Source organism: Colossoma macropomum, unplaced genomic scaffold (assembly GCF_904425465.1).
Source record: "Colossoma macropomum unplaced genomic scaffold, Colossoma_macropomum, whole genome shotgun sequence".
Taxonomy (NCBI): domain Eukaryota; kingdom Metazoa; phylum Chordata; class Actinopteri; order Characiformes; family Serrasalmidae; genus Colossoma; species Colossoma macropomum.
The window spans coordinates 14,301,064-14,326,762 of record NW_023494786.1 but is presented as its reverse complement, the minus strand read 5'-3'; the positions used below and the strand labels follow the sequence as shown (position 1 = coordinate 14,326,762).

The following is a 25,699-nucleotide window of genomic DNA, read 5'->3' as shown; positions in this document are numbered from 1 at the left end:
ATAAACATTACAGACATCCTGGCATTACCCCACCAAAAACTAATCCTGTTTGAATAGGGTGCAATGATTTCTATGCAGCATTGAAAAATCTCATTTGAAACAGTGCACTGAAATTTCACACAGTATTTCATCATTTCGTGTCTTTCGTGGAAACCAATCCCAGTGATCAAAACTAAGCATCTAGGTGCATGCTATCAGTGCAAAGTGAGTGAGGGAAGGGGCACGGCTAATGTAATGCACACATTTCCTTTCACACTCATTCATATATTTCCTTTGGATTTTGGCCAACGTCCTGTAATCCTAGTTCAACTTCACAACAGTTGGTATTGAAGAACCCCTCTACAGTTTGTATGCACGCTTCTCCTACATCACACTCTCCTTCTATATCCACTGCCATCAGTTTCCACAGAGGAGTGAAGACAGTGAGTGACAAGATATTCTCTGACCTTCCCTGAGGCTACAGCACAGAGATCCGTCAAACACCGCCCACTGTTACAACATACACCATCCACCACATGCAGAGCAGCAGGATACAGACCCCATTGGTCTGGACTACTGACCAGACAGGCTGTAGCACTACAAAGCAAAGTCCAGTACAGTTAGCACATGAATGGCTTCACTGCTGTACTCTCAAAAATAATCAGTTAAACTTAAACCCTAAAGGGCCTTATATCCCACAAAAAAATATCAGTATACATATATTACAAAGTTTTTGATTTATACAGGAAGTAGAATCTGACTACATAACAGTATATTTAATTTTCATACAGGATGTAGTTTTGCATTAGTGTTCCTCACATTCAACTATATAACATCAGTTTCAGAGCAGCTGCCAAATAATTCTGTAGAAACTGAACAATCTTAGAAGGCCCATATCATTCATTCATTATTATTTTTTTTTTATGTACAACTGTTATGGGGTGGAGCCTGGTATGCTAATTAGCACAGAGTTCATTATATATATCTCAACTGCATGCACATTTGCATATTGGGCCCCTCTGACTTGGGGCACTTAAAGTAATGTGAGGTTGAGCTGTCTTCTTGGTACTCTTGAACCTGAATAAACAAATAATAATAAACAAATAACTGAATAGATAAGTTGTATGCTTGACTGCATCAACCACATTTGTATTGCTTTGGATAGAAGCGTCTGCTGACTGAATAAATGTAAATGTAAAGTTATAGATACAAGGTTTACATGCCTAATTGCCTATAACAGCACTTCATATAATCTACTCCAAGCACATTCATATCAATTTAATCTCTGTTTTAATATAATTACACTTTTGTTTCATGTGATTTCATCTGGATAACTCAAATGACACACTTAAGGTCGATGAACCATGGAGCCTTTGGACAGACGGCCGTACTGGACGTCCTGATGGCCAGTCCGCCCTGGGTCCAAAGTCTACACAACAGCCAGATCTGAGGGTACTTCAGTGAGGGTGAGCTCTACACAGTTCTTCAGCACGGTCTTAACATTTAACTTACTTTTAAAAAATTAATTAATTAATTAATGATAATATTAATAATAATAATAATAATAATAATAATAGCTTCACTTCAGGTTTTAGCATTTATTATTTGTAGCTCTTTATTTGAGCTGTACATTCTTTTGTACCGGATACTTGCTACTTGCTTAGGTTTCTCTCAGCTTTTTCTGTTTGTTTTTTCAGCTTGGACATTCTTGCAAACTGGATATGCAGTTTATTCAGGTTTAACTCACTTCACAGCACATCCTCCAGGCTGTTTTGTGCCTTTTTTCTCCGGTGTCGTCTTTGCATTGTTGATTTGGAACCAAGCCCACTGGACACCTGTCACATTCTGCTGTCTCGGCAGACGGAGAAACCACCAAAACAATGGCTAACGTCTTACCAGCGTGCCTCCTCCTTCTGCTTTCGGCCGACCTGGTGAGTGTTCTTCCTCTGAGGCCTTTCTGACATCGTCCACCGTCGTGTCCCAGTTCCGTCCTCACTCTCTCTCTCTCTCCGACCTCAGGTCCGCTCCGCCGGTGTGTTCGAGCTGAAGGTCCACGCGTTCCACAGCGCGCGCGCCCTCTGCCAGCGCGCCGTCGACTGCCGCATCTTCTTCCGCGTGTGCCTGAAACACTCCCAGGACGTGATTCTGCCCGAGCCGCTGTGCACCAACGGCACCGGCCTGACTGAGCCCTTCAGCGCAGACCAAATCTCCAGCAGCGATCCCATCAGAGTGCCCTTCAACTTCAAGTGGCCGGTGAGTAGCTTATCAGTGCGCTTGTATGTTAACAATTTTTTTTCTGACATCTGATAAGTTAGAACAGACAAAGTAGTAGTATAAAAAAATTCTATCAAAAACTATAAATTCAATCACTCGTATTCAACATCACACACTCCACTAAATCCAGTCAAACAGGATTAATTACGCAGTTGGAAGGTGATTAAGACCTGACTATCCACAGTATCCAAAGCATATCGTGACTTAATGTAATGTAATCTGTAATCTCATGTGAAATAGGGATGTGTCTATGTATGTATGAATATATGCTAAAACCTGCATGGTTCTTTTCAGGGAAACTTTTCCTTGATAATTGAAGTGTGGAGTGCCGAGTCCTCTTCCAAGCAGTTCACCGGTAAGACTCCTCTCCCTCTACCCCTTTACCCAGCCCAATGTTTTCCTTTCTCTCCAAACCCCTTAGAAAAAGACTGAATGACTGAACAAGTGTTTGTGTGTTAAAGAAATCCAGAACAATCTCATCACCCGCCTGGCCACCAAGCGCACGCTAGCCATCAGGGAGGAATCAGCCCAGGACGTTCACCAGGGAGAGCAGAGCGAGCTGCACTACTCCTATCATGTCGCCTGTGACGAGCACTACTACGGCGACAGCTGCTCAGACTACTGCCGTCCCCGGGATGACATCTTCGGCCACTTCACATGCGACGCCACTGGCAGCAGGATTTGCCTGGAGGGCTGGAAAGGAAATTACTGCACAGAGCGTAAGTGTCCCTTTTCTGTAACACAAATAATTCATTGTAGTCTTAGAACTAGGAATTACTCTCAAGGAGTTTAAGAGAAATCATTTGGGTTAGCATGACAATGGGAGCAAGGAGCATGGTTTAACAGGCACACATGTTGGAACTTGTGCTCTGCCTTGCATGAAAACGTCAGCATGTATTTCTTTTGTGAGCTGCTTCGTTTTTAGTACTTAACAAATACTTGATATGTCTGAGCCTTGTGAGGGGAGGGGTTGTTTAGTGCTGGGGACCAGAGCACCTTCATTTTGATTTACCCCCTTTTTTTCCTCCCACTCTTTTATAACAGCCATCTGCTTGTCTGGCTGCAGCGAAGAGCACGGTTACTGTAAGACCCCCGGTGGGTGCAATTGCCGCCTCGGGTGGCAGGGCCCCCTCTGTGATGAGTGCCAGCTCCACCCCGGCTGCATGCATGGCACCTGCAGTCAACCATGGCAGTGCAACTGCAAGGAAGGCTGGGGTGGCCTCTTCTGCAACCACTATCTGAACTGAACATTCAGGGGCGGGAACGGGACATTTTGAAATGTTTCAATACTACAACAAATTCTTTAATGAATTCATTTAATTTTCCAACAAAGTTTGGTTTCCAATAATACAGGCCCTTTAAGATCTTAAGATTAATAAATGAATAATAAACCTAGGATGTGACGGCTAAACATCACATTTTCTGATATCATGATTTAAAGTTGACCTGAAATCAGAATGGACTTTTCCCCCTTGTCAGTTCATGTCCCCGGTCATAATCAATCACATAATCATCCTACCAAACCATTTAAAAGACAAAATTCTCAGTTACTGTGCATTACATTTCTGCATTTTATTCACTTTGTATTTTGTGGCCCTAAAGAAATAAATGTAATATGTCTGTTTAATGCTAATCCAGGTGGATTTAATCCCAAATTTTACATTTCATAAATGTTTGTGTCGGCCCATTATTTACATATCGCTGCGGCCCTAGTTGAGAATATATAGTGTCATCATCTAGAACCAGAGCCAGGTTTCCATTCAGCTGTTCAATTAAATTAAAGAAAATAACAAACTTCATGTTATGTCTGTTTACAGTCCAACATCATTTGACTGTTCTTTGATAAATTAAGGAAAATTAAATTCCTTCATTTGTCAACTGGTACCTTTTGCCTTCTGACACATTTCATAGCTACAGCTGGGTAAAAATAGAAGCATGTAAGCATTCATATGACTTGATTTATTGCATTTCTTTTTATCTGCAAAAAATGAATCCCCTTAGCATAGAAACAAGCAAATTGTGACAGTGCATCGTGTCTTTATGTCAAATGTCAAAACGCCCAAAAATACATGGAAGGAAAGCTGCCAATGATGTGTAGAGTAGCAGAGTTCGTGCAGCAGGTCGGCCTAGTGCTCCTGAATTCACCCCACGCTTCACAGTAATCCTGCGCTCTGAGTGAGGTCGGCGGGGTGAGGAGAGTGTGGTTAGCTGGAGCTGAAGCGCAAGGGTTTAAAAGCAGCAAGGCCAGGGCAAAGAGCAGAGCGCAGCTAATGCCGCCCTAAATTGTCTCTTGCTCTAGAAGTTCACCCATCAAGACTGGAGAAGAGAGGTGATGAGGTCAGGAGAAGGAGGTATGAAGGAGTTAAGCTGAGTTGGGGGAATATACGAGGGGGGAAAATAAGATTGGATGTGTTGGATATTGGTGTGCAGGGAGATGAACAATAGCACTACTTCACAACAGGAGAGGGAAACTGAGGTCCGGAGTTCAGCACAGTCTGTAGATTTCCCTACTCTAACAGTCCAAGTAAACCTGGTAATGATTCGATGAAATGAATGAGGCGTGTTCAAGCAGTAAAATCTCCAATCTGTGCAAGAATCTGGCCCTTCAGCACTGGAGGTCTCCACCACTATCACAGCATCTAATGAAAGTCAACATTTGCCAAGACAGAATTTGGACTGTAATGAAGTCAGAGTGGCATCTTTCTGCATCTTGCACCACAAGAAGTCACTCAACAGAATCTGTAAGACAAGAAGGCAAAGCTGGCCTTTTCTCAAACACCCGAAAAAAAAATAAATTAAAAATGGTATAAATCCTGTAAATCCTTTAAAGGACCGCCATTTAAAATTAGGAATTGAATTGCAAGCATAAACTTTAAGAGGTTAAATTGTTGCTGTCATGTAACAAACTCAACTCATTTGTTGGAGGTTTTTAGGGATTGTTTTTTAGTCTTGGGCTTTTAAATCACACCATCTGAAATTCTATCCATTCGTGATGATTAGACCAACAGAAATGCTTCAAAATCGCTCAAAATAAAATTGTTACTTTGACATACATCACTGGCAAGAACATGTTTTTCTTTCTTCAGTAAAGTTACCATTTCCGACATATGAGAATCTAAATAAAAAAAAATAAACTCAAATAAAAGGCCTGGAGATGAGATGACGGGGTGTACGGAGTCAATACAACTTAGAAAATGTATTTTCAATGCATTATGGTACAATTATGTTCCCTGACTAAAGGTACTGAGATATATCCTTGAGGGTCCCACCCCAGTGACAAAAGGGGTACTACCCAAAGACAGTTTCTTACCCTTTTTCTGAGAGTGCATAATTAGAAAATGAAATGAATCACGCTAGAGCTGGGCGATATGGCCAAAAATGTTATCACGATAAACAAAATTCATATCATTCGATATCGATACATACCGCGATAAATGTCAAATCATTATTTCTTTCAAGTTTAAAGGCTGATTTTTGCTCCTGGGGGGTTAATTGCTATTTTAAACTATCCTTTATGGTCGGCACACGAGAAACACTCACCAAACAGTGGAACATTTCACAAATCTGTCATGGGACAGTGGGAGAAAGTGTCTGGTGAGCTGTTTTTACCAGCTGGAAAAGCACAGCTATTTTGTAATAGTCATAATTTAAGAAAGAAAACAGATTATTTTTAGCTGGTGACGAGCGCTCGGCTACCCCGCTACAAACGACATCACAGTATTCAGACACCAGCTAGCGACAACTGGATATTCAATTGTAGTAGTTTAAGGGGTGAACCGCAAAATATCAACACCAGACAAACAAAGTCCTCCTTTTAGGTACGTTTAAACTGAAAGCGGTGCTTTTGTGTCGTGTTTGATCTACAGTATCATCAATTCTCCGTGTTGTGGAGTGACAGAGCACTGCTTCAAGTTAGCCAGCCGCTAAAAACAGCTAGCCTGGAAAGATAGCGCTCTCCTCCTCTTCAATGCCTCACAGCTTCCTCAGTTTACTTTCGTTTAAATCAGGGCTGTAATTTACATGAACCCACTTCTTTCTTTCACTTTCGTTGCTTGGGAATGAACTAATATTAAAATATGACTGTCCGAACTCTGTAACAGCGCTTTAGTTGTGAGGATTGTGATTTAACGCTGCTAAAGCTGGTTAGGATGTTAGGAAAGAGGTGAGTTCGCTGTAGGACAGTTACACCACTGACCTCGTCACTCACACTCGGTCACAGGAGAACAGATTGCCTGTCGCTCCACTCAAACAGGGAATGTATAACTCCGCGTTTCAGCCGTTGCTAAAGACTCATCTTACTCGTGGCCCCCTCCCTCACTAATCATGCAGAAAAACTCGGAAGTGCGCCCTCTCCTGGCGACAGCAGAGTAGTGTCGCCTTCCTTGCAGTAGAAAACGCCTCCAAGGCTTTCGCTGAACGTGGGAGTGTGAGAGTGGTGTATTATATCGAACATTTATCGAACATGTCGTATCGCTCTATCGAGGAAAAGTTAAATCGCGATAATTATCGTTATCGTTTTATCGCCCAGCCCTAAATCATGCATGTTTTGATTTACAATAGGTGGGACCAATTTCAAAAGAAAAAGCATCACTCTAGGTCCTCTAGTGCTAACATACTAGTAAAAATCCCTTAGATGGGCTAACAGAAATGATGGGTTTAAACAACTGGGTGGAAGACTGGTTCTCCAAATACATCCAAGACAACTAGGTGTGTAAATCTCAAATGTGAATAGAAATAAAATATGTATAAAAAGGCATCTTACGTGATATACCGACAAATAATCCAAAGGGATTGGAAAGACGAATGGCAGTTCTACATGGGGGATAGATTGTGTCACTTTTTGAAAAATACAAAAATGAGCCCTGCAGCTCAACACCTGTGTGGGACATTAAAAGTTTCAGACAGCGTGGAGAGCCTTTGAGGAAAAAACGGCCGGTGTGATGGACACAAGAGGCAGCAGATGTAACGGCTTAAATCCTAAAGGGTACAGAAAGAGGAAGCGAAGCTCTTAGACATCTTTTTATTTACTCCAACTGTCAAGACTGCGGCCCTGAATCAAACTGAGCAGATTTGTACTTTCCCGGCCTGCACAGAGCTCCCGTGGAGAGGGAGAGAGACTGAGACTGAGCGTGAGAGGGAGAGAGAGTCAGAGGGAGACAGAGAGTGAGAGTGCAGAATAGCTCCTCAGCCCACAGCTGTGCCTCCTGTACGAAAAACAAGAGGTTACTGGGTCTGTGCCAAACAGCGCCACAGCAGGTAGCTCACTCACTTCATCCACCTTCACTTTTCACTCACATGTAAAACTCTAACCATTTCAGTACAGCACTGAATAACTGAAAAAGGAACCTTTGAAATGGGATTTTAAAATTTACAACTATCACTAATTCACCATTTCAATAACATAAAACCAGTTGTGTTGTGTTGTAATGTAGCTCTAAATTGTCTCCTGCTCTAGAGGTTCACCCACCAAGACTGGAGAGGAGGGGTTATGAGGTCAGGAGAAGGAGGGATAAAGGAGTTAAGCTGAGTGAAGGGAGGAACATTCTCCAATTGGTTAGGAATTCAGGAGCTAGATAGAAGGCGAAAACTGTGCAAAAAAAAATAAAAAAAAACAAAAAAGGAGATACGAGATGTTTTTGTGCAACAGTGACAATATGCTGTACAAGATTTTATATGAGGGACATCAGGTTTCTGTTTATTTACAGCTTTTTTTGGATTAGAAATTGGAAGGGAAAAAATAATGACTGCAATCATGTAACAAATCTAGCCTGAAATAGCACATATCACACTGTGCGACGATATCAGCTGTGTATTTCTTCCTGTGGGCTAGTAGAGTGTTTGAGTAGTTTGATTTTGATACTTTTAGATGCTCATGTTTAGTGCTTTGATTAAAAATGGCTCAATTTAAAGCTTAGTAGTTTATAAAGAAGCAGAATTAGGATTGGTATTGGAAAAGAAAAAAAAAATATCACGCCATCCCTAATATTTACCTAGTTTGCCTTCCCAATTTTAGTCATGGCCGATTCTCTGTCACTAGCTAGTCCTCCCCTTCACACAACACTACCAAGCTGGGAGGATAAAGGCTAGCACATGCTTCTTCCGAGTCACATGAAGCGCCACAGCATCTTTTCAAACTGCCACTAAAGCAACATTGTTAAACAGCTCAGCACACTTGGAGCTAAACGGCAGAGAACCACCTAATTTGTTATGTACGCTAACAGACGCTGCACTGGCTAGCATCATGCTGACTGATGGGGGAGAGGGAGGGTCATCCAGAGAGAGCGAGGTTAATTATAAACTCTTTTACTCCCGGTCACGGAAGGTCATAGCATCAGGGCTCAGACTCACAATCTCCTGACGCTTACACTATTTCACACAAGAACATGCTACTTCACAGTCATTTCTTATAAATGAGTATTTTCTGAACCATGCAGGATATACTTAGAGTTCTGTAGAATCAAGGCATTTACACACCAAGTCGCAAAAACTGAATCGAATCTTAACCTCAGAACTGAAAATTGTACTAAACCTGAAAATATGTGTATAATTAAACCCCATTTTATCAGCACTCACACTACAAACCATTTACTAAACCATTTGCTGCTTTTTTAGATGCTCCTGTTCTGTGTGGCAGATGGCACGGATATGAAAGCCTGCAACTTAACGCACAGGAGTCACAGCACTGCTGAATATAAACTCACACACTGCAAAACACACACAGACACACACACACACACACACACACACACACACACACACACACACACAGAGACACCATGTGTGAGTCTTCTCCTGAAATGGAGTGGTAAGAATGCTGGATATGGCAGGCGTAGGAGGCTGTTAATTAAGTGTGAATAACTGAAGTAAAGCCAAACTCTAATGCTGAAGGCGTTTGGTCCACACGCACATCTCTGAAGTACGCCAAGCAAAACACAGCTGTTCTGCATATTGAATAATACAGTAAAGCACAGAGCACGTATGTGGAGAGAGAGGGTGCTGCGAGGTCAAGTTTCAGAGCAAATCTCTCTCTCTCTCTCTCTCGTCTCTCTCTCTCTCCTGTCTTTATCACTCAGTCATTCTCTCTCTCTTACTCAATCTTGCTATCTCCTCTCCCCTCTCTCTATTTCCCCTCTCCTATCTTTCTCTTCCTCCCTCTTCCCCTCAATCGCTCCACATTTACTTCCTGCTTCTTCTCTACCCATCTTTCTGTCCTTTTTCCCCCTTTTTATATCCCCTTTCACTCTCCTTCTCTCTCTCACTTGCCCCTTCCCAACCTCTCTCTCACCCTTTCCCTCAGTCTCTTTCTTCCCCTTTCTTTCTCTATTCATTTCTCTCCCTTATCTCTTTCTCCCTCGCTCATCCTCACCCTTCCCTCCATCTCTCTCTTTGCTCCCCTTTTCTGCCTCCTCCTTTTTCTCTCTCCCATCCTTCTATATCTTTTTCTATCCTCTCCATTTCATCCCCACCCCGTTCCTTTATCTCTCTCCTAATTTCTGTCCCTTTTTCTATCCCCTTCCTTCTTTCTCCCTTGCTCCTCCTCACCCTTCCCTCCATCTCTCTTCACCTCCCTTTTCTGCCTCCTCCTTTTTCTCTCTCCCATCTTTCCCTCTTTTCTATCCTCTTTATTTCCTCCCCACCTCTCTCCTTTATCTCTCCTCCTCTCCTCATTTCTCTCCCTTTTTCTATCCCCCTTCTCTCTTTCTCCCTTGCTCATCCTCAACCTTTCCCCATCTCTCTCTTTGACCTTTTCTGCCTCCCTCTTTTTCTCTCCCATCTTTCGATCCTCTCCATTCCTTCGCCACCTCTCACCTTTGTCACTCTCTTCCTCTTCTTCTCCTTCTTTCTCTCCTGTTTATCTCTCTCTGATCTCATTCTCTCAACTGTCTTTTCACTCTTTCCTTCCATCCTACTTTCTATTGCGCTCTTGTAAACAATACATTACCTTATATAGAGAAGAGAGGTTTCTGGGAGCTTTGAAAAGGTTGTTTCACAAAACACACACACACGCACACACACACACACACACACACACACACACCACTCTTTTCCACTTTCTGTTGACCTTCCTTGAGGGAGCGGAGCCTCATTCTCCTTTGTAAGATTGCTTCCAGCCTTTTACAAATTGATTAAAACCTGCCTGCTACATCAGGGCCGCCTGACAATTTCCCTTATGCTAAAATACGAGAACTACGTCTGATTAGAGCCGCTCTACAATTTCATTAAGCTACTCATATCGCTATTTTGCCCTCTTTACCATTTGAGCAGAATTAAATATTGCATTCAGAAACATATGAAGTGGGCATTTTATTAATTACTAGCCATAATGAGGGGAAATACATAACATACATTTAATTAGGGTTTTATCCAACATGAGGAATACGAAGATTAGAAATAAATTGGTACAGTACAATTCTGACATCATGTGCTTTCCACAGCACCATGTAAATGTCAGTGTGCAGGTTGAACCTGGCTTTATTTTCCTCTGCACTCACCGAATTAGGCTTCAAATGAAGCAGCATTGTGCTCACGCGAAGGCTGAATAGGACCTAGACGCTTTATAAAGCTAAGCACAAAACTGGGAGAGCACCATATAATGATGGCGCCAGTGCAGGTGCAGAGGCTTTTCTTCATTTTCTTTAAGCTTCTATTCAGCGCTGTGGGTTCAGAAATGCTGGGCAAACCATTCAAAAGGCTCAGGGTCACCTCATTTCCTCAAGCCTATTCTCTTCCATTCAAAGCAACAGCAGAAAAACGCAAATGACGTTCCTTTCTCTTGCCAACGGCTCCTTTCAGCGTTACTGTAAGTGACAGAGAAAGCTTTGTCTCATCTACCCACGGGTACAAGGACACAGCTCACCGGGAAACCTTCTGCACAGTCAGCGCGCGAGTACAGAGGCCAAACACTTAGTGACAGCTCCGTAATGCTTTTAAACACGCCCTACTCCTCTCCTCGGCCTTGCTGATGCAGATCCATGGGTAAACACGAAGAAGCAGAATGGGAGGGAAAAGTAAAAGATATGAAATATTTAACAAAGTACAGTGTTTGCCCTCACTTTCTCTCCGAGTCAGCCGTGGTGGAGCAGGTAGAGGTGCGCAGAGCATGCATTTGCTCTCTGGCTATTAGGGGTGTAAATCTCTGACCCATTTAATTTGATTGGATGACTCAACATATCATGAAATCTTAAATAACATCTCAATTTTTTTGGTTCAGAATTATTTTTAAAGGGCCTGTATCATGAACAACTGAGCTTCTTTTAAATAAAAGGTTTGATGTTGTATGTAAACATGGTTATAAGTTTTAAAACTAACTTTTAGCACACAGTCCGTATATAGACACAATCACTAAAACAGTCCATTTTTGAATTCGTTGTTTTTGTGATGTCACAAAAAACAGTAACAAACAGCCTTTTAATTCTAAGAGACAAATAGAAGTTGGGAAATGTTCATGTAGAAAGGAATTACAACTGTTTTTAGGTCACATACTGAAACAAATGTGATACGTGGACCATGCAATACAATACAATGCAATACAATGCCAAAAATGCAGGATATATGTGGCCATTAAAAGTGTACTGAATACTCAAATGTGACTGTATTTATACAGGAATACAGACAAAAGCAGTACAGAGTTTAATTTGAAAAAATATGGTCAAACAAATGAGAGTCTACTGCATACATTATTGAATATCCAATCAATCATAATCAGTTCTGATACTCCAAAAACAATTAAATCACCACCTTCAGATCAATGCCTCATGACCTATCAGTGCATTTTGACACCCCTGCTGGCTACCTTTGTTTTACGCTGAGGTGGTTTCCTTACGCAGTTATGCAGGCGTCACATTTCATTCCCATCATGCAGAAGCAGCCTCATGTATTTGGAGAATAAAACAGTACATCATAAATGTTAATGGCTTTTAGGTGCACGCACTGCTCGCAGTACACAAATGGAGAAGGAGCACAGAGTTTGTTTTTCTGCCTCAAAGTGGGTTTTTTTCTACACAGAGTGTGGAGACTGATCCCACTCCATCCTGCAGTCTGGCCTGTGTCTTACATCTGATCCAGCTATAGGCCTCTACTTCCTAAGCTGTGCTCCAGCTTCATCTCCCAATAATCCTCAAATCCAGCCACACTGAGGGCATGCAGTGCTGCTCTGCTCCTCTACTGGAGAGCGCCAGCTGAGCCACAGCGCTTCAGAGCTTTACACGCGCATGCACACACACACACACACACACACACACACACACACACACACACACACACTGTCCCTTATAAAAATTCACTTCTCGCCACTCAGTAGAACAAGTGAGAAGAAAATAACACTAATAAAATTAATGACTAGGGATGTGTACAGGTACTTGAGTTCAACTGGTTAATGTGTCAGTATTCGAATACTGAAATCACTATTGAGGTGTTTGCTAATTTTTATCATAAGAAGAAAGATAAAACATACAGACTAACAATTTTGGTTATTTGATGTCTTCACAGGACATGGACGTATTCTAATCTGATTGAGCTATTAGTCGGATTATTAGCGGATTATTCGGCTGCATGTAAACATGGCTATAGCTTCTTTAGATTGCACTGCTTTGATTTGTTTCTTGTGGTTTCTCCCTCAATACAAAACACAGGTGCAGCTACTAAAACAGCCTATTTAATTCTAAGGGATAAAGTGAAATATCCTAAATGGACTTAAAGTACTAGAAAAACGTTGGATACGAGCCCTTTCAGCATACCTACCATTGCAAACATTCACAAGGCGGTAACCAGATTTCCACAAACAAACATACTATTCATGTAGTTCTGCTTTTGAACAGTTCTTTCTAAACAACCTGAAGCACCTGGCAAAAGATATACATGTTAGATAATGGTCAGTTCTTACACTCCATATGTAAAGTGCACAAAAAAAGAGAATAAAAAAATAACACTGCTTGGCAACAAGGACGCCACTATTATGTAGAATCAACTTTTGATTCTACAAAACTACATATCATGATTTCATGGATATAATGAGAAAAATCTATAAATATAGCTAAAACTGAAAACCAGTTTCGTGTGACAGAAATATCGGTATAATGGCACAGACGATACACTCTTAAAATGAAGGGGCCTAAATCAGGGCTCTTTCCAATCTCATTTACAAAACTGGTTCAATCAAAAGGTACTCAGGGAAGCAAAGTGGTTTTCCATGGCACTGTTCCAAGGAACCCTTTTTGGCACCTTTATTTTTTCAGTGTATACCAATGATTGAAGCTAACCACAAGGCCAAACAAACCAAAAGGTCTCGACCGCTAAAAGCAATGACAATGGCCTTCAGATAAATCCATGGCCTCCAAAGACCACGTTCTCCATGCTTTCCGCTCGAGAAGCGTGAGCTACCCAGTACTAAAGCAGCGCAACACTCTGTCTCCAGTCTACTTAACTGGCTGTGGAGCATCTGCTGCAGTGCAGTAGATTGAGTTTGCTGGGGTCACTGTGTAGAGATGGCTGCCGGTTGACGACAGACACATTGTTTAATGGAGGTTCCTCTGGGGCAGGCTGGAAGGGACGAGGCAAGCAGCCGGCCAATTTCCCCATGAGCTGAACTGTTGAAGCCTTGCACTTCCACTGGCCGCTCAGGGTCACCGATGAGCCTCTATTACTTTCAGCCTCTGCTACCAAACCTTCTACACAATCCTATAGGGGTGGGCAATATGATGATATGCTGGCATTATCATAGCAAATCACAAGACAATATTGTGGGTATCAGTAGTACTTGAGCTACAACTGTATGCATTACAGAAAAAAATAGATTAGTTACGACAACAACAACAACAACAACAACGTAAATTGCACAGAAATAAGTAGTTGATCACACACAGCGTTAAAAAGACTCAATGTTTAGGTCTCAAATGCAAAATCAACATTAGACTGATGAAGATATGATGACAATAGAACATCCCTGGACGACGTGTCCTACCTCAAGTTTTGAGTTCTCTTTTGAATACATGCTTGTAAATGTCAGATTCATCTGTTTGGGGAAGGGCTCTAAAGAACATTTCCAGTGGGGAGGTTGCCAGATACCCAATAGTGCCATCATGTACCTCTCAAATGGAGCAGTTTACATCAAACCACTCTGAATGACTTTGTTTATATCCTTTTTTCTAAATATTGCAAATTTTTTGAAAAATTGGTGGAATACACTTTCAATCACGATCCACTGATGTTGTTCAATGGAATTGCTGCAAAGAACGCTTTTTTGGACTTTTTTTTTTTTGTGTTTCTTGTACATTGTATTCATTTCGATTCGTTTGCAAACCTCAGAAACCTGGCCCACCCTTGCAACCCTCCAGTGTCCTACCTCAAACCAACCACACACCAAGCTGTACTATGGCAACCTGTCAAACTAAATTGTATTTAAACTAATGTGCGGAAAAGCCATGTCCGACTGTAATAGGATTTAAAAAATCTGACAAGTACGAATGGCTCTCTAACATGCAGGAGCAGCCCAATCACGAGCAGAGTTCTCTTCATGCATCAAATATCGCGGGCACCTCATTAATGTTAATACGACAACACGGAGCCAATCTTTTTCAGAGCTGTGAAGTGGAAGAGAGATGGGACGAGCCGCAACGTGATGTATGACTTCCACAAGGCTGCGCGTATCACACCACAGTACAGAACGAGTGTGGCGTTACTGTTTGCTTTCCATTACTGAAGAGTGATGGTGTGCCAATCAAAATGTATGTGCCTGCCTTTTTATGACTACTTGAAACATTTGGAAGATGAAGTAGTCAAGTGAAATATGAATGTCTAGAGCTATTGTCTGGTGGTATTTTTATGTTCTGTCATTCTGACTATATACTGTTATGATCCACATAGACTACATAAAATTCTTTCTGCACTCAAAACGCAGGAACTGGCTCTGCATTAAGAAAACAATACAAGTTGGTATTAATTAATTTAACCCATTTTTAAAGTGGATTTAAAGTGTTTGCATTTGCATCCCCAGTGTTAAAATCAGCTAAAGTCAACTAAGTTGATGAACTGCATTTTCCAAGTCTCATGGGATTTTGACCTGATATCAGAGACTTATATGCAAATAAAAAATTCTCTGTTGTACTTAAAATAGGATTTATCCCACTTTACTGAACTATAGTTAGGGGAATGTTCTGATTTCTTGTATTTAGAGATTTTATTGGCTCCTGGCTCCACGTATTTGCATATCAAGCATGTCTTTACCCTTTTATGTACCATTTCCGTGTTGTCTTTCCTTTTAGGCAATCTTCTGTTGGCCATAAGCTTTCATTATGTACTGGTTACAGTACATAATGAAACTGTTGGCATGGTTCTTAACTGACCGGGCACTACAGTGACCACTTTTAAACAAATTCCAATTAAATAAGTTGGATCAACATAAGATAAATCAACTCTAAACAAAACAGATCCAATAAACTTTAATGTGTTGAGTTGGAAATGTGTGCAGATTAAGTTCAGCCAATTTTAAACTAAGGTAAAGAATTATTTTTTGTGTGCATGATTTAATCGTTGAGATAAAAACAAATTCAAAGTAATATAAAATGGTTTGATTTGAAATGATGTGTTGTAGAGAAACTTACTGATCAAGATTTCTTTGTAATTATGGTGAATAAAGCCTTTTTATTTACTACCTAAAACCACCACTGAACCTTCACGTGTCTTCTGAGTTTTTATATGTAACATTATTAATGATAAATTAGCAGTAAATCTGAAAAATAAGCTTTCTTTGGGGATTATTTTGTCTTATCAAACCAAGCATGTATCATTCAGCAATGCATGGATTTAAAACACAACAACAACAACAAACAACAACAACAACAACAACAAGTTTTAGGCCAAAGCCTCACCTCAAAACTATCATAAAACAATAACAATGTCTCAGGCATCAGGCAGTATATTAACAATCATTTTGTGTAATAACTTTCTGTGAGGGAGCTTTTAGAGGCATTAAACACTTCTGGTTATAATCACCACCACTGTAAACAATTCTGATCAAGTACATTTCTCTAGAATGAAGCCTCTCATGTAATGTTACAAATGCAAGTCTAGCTGCCTAAACTTACTTACTTTGTTATTGTAACAAAATGTTTTGATAGTTTTACTGTAGTCCAAAAACTGTGCATGAGTGGCTGGAGAAAAACCTATGCATCCAAGGATTACTATGGAGGTGGGGGGTCTTCTTCAGCACAGCTGCAGTCGGTTTTGGAATGTTTCTGGACTGCTTTCCACAGTTTCTAAAACAAAGTTGTAGTGTCCCTTACAAAAAACAGACTTACTATCATATTAAAAGATTCCCATCCTGGCAAAAAAAAACCAAAAATGAGCACAATTCATATTACATTTGCTTATATTAGCACCTCATTTACAAACTGGTGCCTCATATTGCTGTAAAAGCTCAAAAATAAATGTGTAATTAGAACCTGATTGAAAAGCAGGAATACACTAGTATAAACAAGCTCAGACACACAAAAAAAAAAAGGCACACGGTTGCCTCAAATATCAAAATGATCTTATTGTCACCACCACGGTGTGACATTACCAGCTAAAATGGTTTTCTTTGGACAAGCTATGACCTCTTTTTGCAGGCCTGCTAATGGCCATTCTGTAAATCAAATATAAATCATCTTGAATATTTTGAATGAATATAAATCAAGTAAAATTTTCTTTGCAGTAACTCATCAGATTAACCAGGACAATTGGCTCTCTGTATGAGAAATGTTGTAACTCTGGGTTGAGCTGCTTGTGAGCAATGAGGACTGAAAGCAATGAGAACCCCCTGCTGACGACCATGCTGAGATAAAACACAGCACAACTGCAGTTTTGTTTATATGAAAAAATCATGTATAGCTACCCCGATGGAAAATAGCATTTAGGCACATTAAAGAAAACTTTTAGAAGTGCTCACTTGCTTTCTCACTTAGTTCTCATCCAGTTCAAGTCATACACATTTCTATCAAAATTGCATTCATTTTTGGGCTGGATTAAAACTAAAGCATGAGCATTGCTGTTTAATTGCAATTTAGGCACTTACAAAAATGACCAGTTCAACAGCCTGGAGTTTCCACTATTTTGTCCTCCCATTATGTTGTCATTACTGTAACTCGTGTGCACTGTGAAAGCAACTATTAAACACAACTGCACACGAACACTTTGGAACGAGAGTAATAAAGCACACATTACGAGTGTATAGTAATATGAGTCAGTGTCTGAACGGACGGGATGCTGATGAGAGGGAGAGAGTGAGAGAGAATATGAAGTTCAGGATATGTTCAGAGAGGCCGCAGATGAATGGAGTAATGGGCTCTTTGTCTCACTGGCCACATTTCCACTACAAATAAATCTCTGACTCCAAAATCTGAATGTATTTTTTTCCACAAGGGAGACTAATTATAGAAAGCTCTGAAGCATAGAGGGAAAAAAAGATCCCCAAAGTACAAGCGCTCAAGGACAATTCAAAAACAATATATTAAAAGAAAGAAAAAGTCCCTCTTCCCTCTCGGCTGCACGTAGTGTCTGCCTGTTTTTCTCTGCAGGGAAGGTATTGTTTGAAAAGATGCATTGTCCTAACAGATTTTATTGAGTGCAATGTTCCCAGAAACGGCCTAAGCAGTTTACAGCTGTGATTGGCTGTCAGACTGATACACTGCAGTCAGCACTGATCAATACAATTATACTGACAAATATGAAAGCAGCGCAGATGACCTTTGATGCTTCACTCCTCAATCACTTTTATTAGAGGTCAAAAAGGTCAGGGGTTTCATCTTTTATTGATCGATGCCCTGTTTAAAAAGTTGAAGTACTATGTTTTCATTTTAAAGAGGTACTGAATATATATCACTGTCTGTCAGCTGCAGCACCCAGGTATAAAGCCTGTACTGTGTAGCAGTGCCATTCAAACCTGTGTGTTTGTAACCCTTCTGTGTCAGTCTGTGACAGCTTACTGAGAGTAATGATTCTTCACAAGGGCTTTGAGTTCAGACGTAGTTCTGAGTTCATTAGCTGACAAACACAAGAACAAAACGTTGGAGTCACAAAAAGGTACAGACTACAGCTCTCGGCTCCATCTCGCCATACACGTAACACCAGTGACCACAAATAGAGTGATCATATAGATTAGAAAGCATAGGAATATGAAATTATATGACTTTGCTTTGATTTAATATGATCTACTATGCAGCTGACTGACAAGAACCCATTTTGTTATGTTACTATGGCAACAATAATAGACCACTACATTTAGAAACAATGCTTAATAAAACAATAAAAATACAGTAAAAGAAATGAAATAAACATATCTGACAAACACAAGAACAAAACACTGGGGTCACAAAAAGCTACAGGCTACAGCTCTCCGCTCCTGTTCTACAAAGTGCAAATCACAGTCAATCCGTTTGTTTACCGTTAAGAGGCAGACTTCTCTGTATCCAATGGCAATCTAACCACTTGCTATTATTAACACTGAACAAATGAGAGCTGTTTACACAATGTAAACCACATTATGTTCACAAACCAATTTTTTATAGCAATTTTCACACTATTTGTTTTAGAAGCAGAACCCAACTTTTCTACCTACTGTCTTGTCATAACACCAGTGACAGTGACCGATATGAAGATGATATTGATAACTGGACCCCAAGAATTCCATTTATAAAAGATTATGTATGTTAACTAAAATACTAGTTATTTTAAATGTATATGAAATGCAATATTTTGGTGAACTTCATACATATGCAGTGCCCCTGCTACATGTTACAAGGCTATTTGAGCATTTCACTTTGTTATAGAGTGAGTGAGTGAGTGAGAGTATGAGGTGCTTTACACCTAAAAACTGCCTACCAATTTAGTCTCTCCCAGTCACATTGAAGGTATAAGCAGTGTTTCAGCCCATACTGCTTTCTTTAAGCAGAACAGCCAATCAGAGCAGACGTAATCTACATATATCAGTCTTAAAGGCACAGCAACAAAAACAGCCTGCTTAGTTCTAAGGGATAAAGAAAGTTTGGAAACTGACTGTTTTTGGTACATAAACCACAAAGATCACAAGTGGACCTTATAGGAAAAATTAAAATGCAACAAAATACAGGATTCGAGACTTTCAGGTACTTAAGTAAATTACAGAGCTGCAGTGGTACCTCCATGTCTATGTCTATCTGCACAGGAACTAAAGTGCAAATGGGCACCATTGCTCTCTTTTTAGGACCCTTTTGGTGTGAGCAAAAGCAAAGCAGCACAGATGCTGTCAAAATAAATCCACACAAAAAGAGTATTTTCTCTTCTATTTGGGTAGAAGGAAAAGTATCATTTGAAGGTACACAGAATTACGACTCATCACAACATACTTGAGTATATGCAACTGAATAAAAGTAAAAATAAAACTAGTTACTACTCTCCTCTTTCCACTGAGAACATTTCATTCAAGTCTGAGAACTATCCAATTGCAGAATCAGGGCAGTTGTTGAGCCTATTGCTCTTACAATAGCACAGCACCTTCCCGGTCATCCTCGTCACTGCTCAATCTACAGCTTCTACAGTGCACTGTAAAATATACTCAGGAGAAACGGATATCAGAAGCTTCAAAGGAAAAGAACTCCCTCTACCATGAGAGTAATTACACACATGGGACTTCATCAATCAAACCCCTATGCCAGTCAGTGATTATCTGAGCCACCTCCCCACTAAAGTTAGCATGTTAACCAATTCATTGTTGCTTCTAAGCTGACTAGTTTCAATTAGGTACAACTACACAGTCGAGCTGACTAGAGGAGCTTTTCAATCTGTCAACATTGTGTACATCTCTACACAAATATTGCTACAGTTCCTCATTAGATTAAATGGATTTCTTACTGTAAAGTTTGTTCTCGCACCAGTAAATATATGAGAACTCAACAGTGGGTGGAGCATGGCTAGGTCAGTGTGTTATACCACTAAATCCCACTGTATAAAGAGTCTAATCTTTCTAAACAGCTCCACTAGCTAGAATGCATTTGTTTATAAGACCTCATTTAAGAACAAAAACAGAGTTTGCAGCTGCCCAACTTGCAGTATTTGGCAAACCTTCAAACTTCTAGTCATTACATGATTGATCAAAGCACTGAGCAACTGGCCACTAACACAATGAGAAATGTACAGCGTGGGTTGACAGTGGTAATCAATGTGACTGTCACTGCTCTACAGAGCTTCACTAAAAGCCCATAAGGAACAGTGCTGGTGTCCACCATGTGTAACTGCTTCATAGTCATTTTGGCTCCTCTGTGACTGCATATGATGGAGCTTAAGCTATTCCTGAATGAGGAACGGCCCTTTTTGAGGTGCTCCACCGGGATGGAAAAGAAACTCATAAAACATGGCTAGATTTGATGCATAATTCATAGTCTTTGAATGGTAAAACAAAATTATATATATATATATATATATATATATATACACACACACACACATACACATACACACACACTCCAGTTTTAATGTGTTTTCACTTATTTTCCTTTGGCTTTTCTCTTCTTTATACAAGTGGTTTACCTTCTATCAAATACCCTCAGAAATATCTTTTGGCCGTGCCTTAAATAAATGAAGGGTGGTTTCTGATTTTGCACAGTACTGCAAGTGGACAGAAGTCATCTCATGCATGTGTAGTCTATATAACTGAACCACAAATGTGTAGTGGTGCATACTAGAAGTCTGCACTCCCACAGGATTCTCGCTGGACCTGCGGGACCCACCACAATATTTTGCAGCATGGAACTAATTTTCAGTGTTGTGCGCAGGAAATTTGGTAACAGCCCACTGCAGGCGGGAGCAGGACAAAAAGCACAAAAAGAAATCCTGCAAAGTAATGAAAAGCCTAAATAAAGTAGAATGTACATATATATATATACATATATATGTACACATACATACACACACACACACACACAATATAAAATAACAGTAAAACAATTAAAATGAAAGACATCATTCTTAAGAAAAACATGCTGTGGCTTAATTTTTGCATATGGTGATATGGTAATAATAAGGGGCAGCACGGTGGCGCCGTGGGTAGCACTGTCGCCTCACAGCAAGAATGGCCTGGGTTCGATTCCCGGCTGGGTGACCAGGGTCGTTTCTGTGTGGAGTTTGCCTGTTCTCCCCGTGTCTGCGTGGGTTTCCTCCAGGTACTCCGGTTTCCTCCCACAGTCCAAAAACATGCAGTCAGGCCAATTGGACATGCTGAATTGCCCCTAGGTGTGAGTGAGTGAGTGTGTGAATGTGTATGTCTGTCTGTCTGCCCTGCGATGGACTGGTGACCTGTCCAGGGTGTATCCTGCCTTCCGCCCAATGACAGCTGGGATAGGCTCCAGCACCCCACCGCGACCCAGAAGGATAAGCGGTTCAGATGATGGATGAATATGGTAATAAATGTCATATGATGATTTTATTTCACAGTGATCCTGATGGCCACGACTACCATGTTTTTTCAGCATAGGGGGAACAAACTGTGTCAAACATTGGATGTCAGTTCACCTTGACAGAACTGTGTGTGCAGGAACAGGCCAAAACATTTTGGTTGTGGGCTGGAGCGGGAAATTAGATTCCCAATTTCTGCAAGAGCGGGTGGGAGCAGGATAAAATCTTGCAGGACCATGCAATACTTTAGCATACATATTTACATTCACTTAATCTGAGACCAGTAAAGAGTCAGTAGAAAATCCTGAACAAGACCAGATTTAGACAATGTTCAAATTAATTCAACAACACAAAATCATTAAAAAAATCAGATTATGTTTATTGATCCTGTAGAGAAGAGGAGCCATTTAAACTATCAATAATGTAATTAACAACGATTTCTCACCCACTGGCTACCTACTGTAACAACATTTTCATTTCAGCTTTTCAATGACTGCCACAAAAAAAGAAAAAAGGAAGGAAAAAAAATAATTGAATGTAATTGTGTATCTTGGTTATTTCTAAAACTTTTTTTGCTGTTATTTAATCAGCTATATTTGAGTGTGTATAGCTGATAGGCTGTGCTCAAGGCTCTGCTGCAGGTGCGTGAGCAGCTTGCTCTCTTTCAGTTCCACATCTGCTCTTCCATAGACCTCTGCCTGCAGAGTTAATGTGGTCAATTAACTGCCGTTGAGTCACCCCCAATCGGAGAAAAGCGCTCCTATTCTGAGGGAGATTTATCAGAGCTAAATTCTCTGCCATTCACTACTCAAAGGCGCGTCGCTTCCTGTAATCATTTTTTCATAAAGGCGTGCACTTGGTCGCTGAAATACTGTAGCCGGTGTTATCACGGGAAGCAGCTTCCACACTTTAATGCCATTCTGCGAGCACTGTACAGCAGCTTACGTCACAGCCAAACCACTCCAGCTTTCCCAGACGTTCACATTACAAGCTTTATTGCTCAATGCCATTTCTTATTGCCGCTTTGACACTTTACATTCATGCATGTGTGTAAGTGACTCATCTGTCATTAGCTCACCCTGAAAGGACCCTCATGTGCACATTTTATCATCACGTTAGCCATTGTATAATTCACAAGTACACAAAATACAGTAATAAAAGGACAACAGTAACATTGACCACATTAGAAAATATGAATTACTGAGGAATATTACACAGTAGGGATAGAAATGAAGGAGAAAAAATTCACTGATGTTACAAGTTTTGCAGGTTTTACAATGTTAACTGGATTTTAAAGTTTCAAGATAATGATACTGGAAGGCAATGATATGCGCATGCACAGTGAAGTGCGATGTAAAAATAAATAAATCAATATATTTTTAAAACTAACATGAATTCTGATCTGATTGTAATACTTAGTCACATGACCATGAAAGTGACTCATATGGGTGAGCTATATGGCATCGCAATAATTCAAGATTTTATAGCAAAAACTGAGTACAGTGATTTTTATTCAACATTTTACATACTGTAGTGAATCCAATCAAACTGGACTAATAATGCTCTCTTTGTAATGAAATATAAAGCTGCTCTGTGTTCTTTAAGTACTGACAGTATCAAGTGTGCTCAGAAAGGCATACTGTGGTGTAATGAGTCTGCATGGTCATGAAACTGAAGTCAGCTAAAACTGAAATCCAAACTTGCACGCAGTCCAACAGAGATGGATTATCACAGTTTTAAAGTTTATGCTGTCACGCTGGGGCAAACTGGTATTTTATACATCTGTGAGAAAATAACAGTATTTATCATCATTATGTTTTATGGAATTGCTGATTGTACCTGGCAGAGATCTGCATCCACCTTTCTCTGATCAACTGCTGCACTAAAGTTCCTCTTGCTACTGCTGCTACTGCAAAAATGCTCAACACACTTCAGGCAGGCTTAATAAGCAGGGATAAAGATCTGCTGTGACCTTTCAACCAACCCAACACATCCCTCTCATCATCTGTAGTGTGATTGCAACTGATGTACTGTTGAACTTCATCCCTGGTTTCATTCAGGAGCACATTCACCCACTCCTCCAGAGGAATTCTAAACACAGCTGATGTTAGGGGAGAGAGAGAGAGAGAGAGAGAGAGAGAGAGAGAGAGAGAGAGAGAGAGAGAGAGAGAGAGAGAGAGAAAATCCTTCACATAAAAACAAATTTACTATAATAATAATAATAATAATAATAATAATAATATTTTTTATATAATAAAAAATAAATTCACTCACTAGAAAACAAACTCGATTGAAAACAAAGTTGGCCGTGACAAGTCAGCCCTAATCTAACCCAGCCCGAAACATTTCCTGCTACTTTATATCTAGTAGAAGACTCTAATGTGACGCAACTTACCACATTATGAATAACTACAATCTCTGGATCATATTTGTTTTGAAAAGACTGAACAGTTTTATGTTCACAGTTCTGAAAAACTCAGATGTGTCATCTTTATTCAAAACACTGAACTGTATCACTTCAGCCATCTAAACCGAACCTTGCCACAGTTTACTTTTTCAGCCCTCTATTAAACCACAACTTGTTTTTTAAGGAAAGTGAAAGTTTGATTATGATTAATGCTGGAACCTTATGGGCACATTTGTCTTACTTTTACCATCTCTGAGTTCTCAGGGCCATCTATTTGGCGCCGAGCGGCATGTGCTGTCCCCCGTGACAACTGTGTAAAGGTAAATAACGAGCACGCTGATTCCCGCCGACGGCGCCTCGCATGCGCACCCTGCATTTGCATTATTCATCTTTATTACCGCCATGTCTGGGGCTCTTTGGGACCTGACACCCTGCCGCACGCTCACGCGCTCAGTTCATTAGCGGCAGCTCTGGCAGACCGGCAACTCACCTTAAAAGCAAATCGTTTATAGTGCCGAGCTCGCCGTGCCCTTTCTGGAAGGCATGCGTCACCACCTGACGGATCTGCATGAGGATGAAGATGAAAGGCTCGTAGTGTTCCTCGTACCACCACAGCCTTCTGACGGTATGAAGAGTTTACTTCCGTCACTGCATATACACCTATGCCTGTCATTAGAACAGTCAGACTATAACTGCATCTCAAAAACAAATAAACAGTGAGGAAATCGCATATACAGCTAAGCATAAAGAATGCTTTCACAGAGGTAAAATGCTCCAGCATGAATGGCACCACTAGCTCTATATGCTGTGCAGGAGAGCCTCAGAGGATTTATATGCACGAGAGAGTTTTACCTGTGATTTTATAACTGGCTTTAACTGACATGTATTGTGTTCAGCAGCGGCAGCGCTGACAATGCTCAGTATTTTCAGCCCTGGAGCACATCTTGTTACCACCATTAAATCATTCTGCCAGTTGTGGGCCCAAAAGAACGAGGGCTCAACATGATTTGAATATCCTTAAGCACATGGAGTACGTGTCAGACGCAATCCCTGACAAGCCATCAATCAGGCCTTTATGGGGAATGAAAGACTTTATGGTAAATAAGGGCCCACCAGACTGCAGGCTACAAATTAATCCACCTAGCCAACATACACAGACATATCTGCCCTCTCTATGGTCACAAACTAGGGTGGGAGAGATGGCAAACATTATATCACGATATTTCAAGACATTTTCACGATACACCATTTGTACACATAAGATAGTACAACAATAATACAACCCTGTACTATAATAATAAAAGTCCCTACAACTACAATGATTTGTATTTACAGTTTTACAATCTGCTGCACTGTCTAATTAAACAGGCTTATTTATAATCCCTTCGTAATGAAAGCTGTATTTAGTCAATATTCTTTATGTACTAACTATATCCACCATATGCTCAGATAAGCATTTCATCATTTTTATGATAACGATAAAATATCGTTTTATTGCCCACCCCCATCACAAACACATTCTTTCATAGCAACTATTGCTAATTTGGACAAGCTTTTCAGAGTATTGGCAAAAATCATTTTCACACTTTTTCACAATACACATGTTTTGAGAATGTCATAACTTTCAAATAATGTGTT

General features: G+C 40.4%; 2 protein-coding genes across 4 annotated transcripts in view; one reads left to right on the top strand and one right to left on the bottom strand.

Annotated features, from left to right (window-relative positions):
* The window catches only part of sez6b (seizure related 6 homolog b), a 270,984-nt gene that overhangs the window by 233,403 nt on the left and 11,882 nt on the right, over positions 1-25,699 (bottom strand). The gene's annotated exons all lie outside the window — the stretch shown is intronic.
* Positions 1,333-4,137, top strand: LOC118801313 (delta-like protein C). Of its 2 annotated transcripts, none has more exons than XM_036561569.1 (6): positions 1,333-1,445; positions 1,677-1,910; positions 1,999-2,232; positions 2,548-2,608; positions 2,715-2,972; positions 3,298-4,137. In XM_036561569.1, exons 2-6 carry the CDS (start codon positions 1,860-1,862, stop codon positions 3,498-3,500), a joined length of 807 nt encoding a protein of 268 aa, XP_036417462.1. In that variant the 5' UTR covers positions 1,333-1,445; positions 1,677-1,859; the 3' UTR covers positions 3,501-4,137. The 2 variants fall into 2 exon arrangements, with proteins under 2 accessions (XP_036417462.1, XP_036417468.1); XM_036561575.1 differs by having other exon boundaries at positions 1,428-1,472.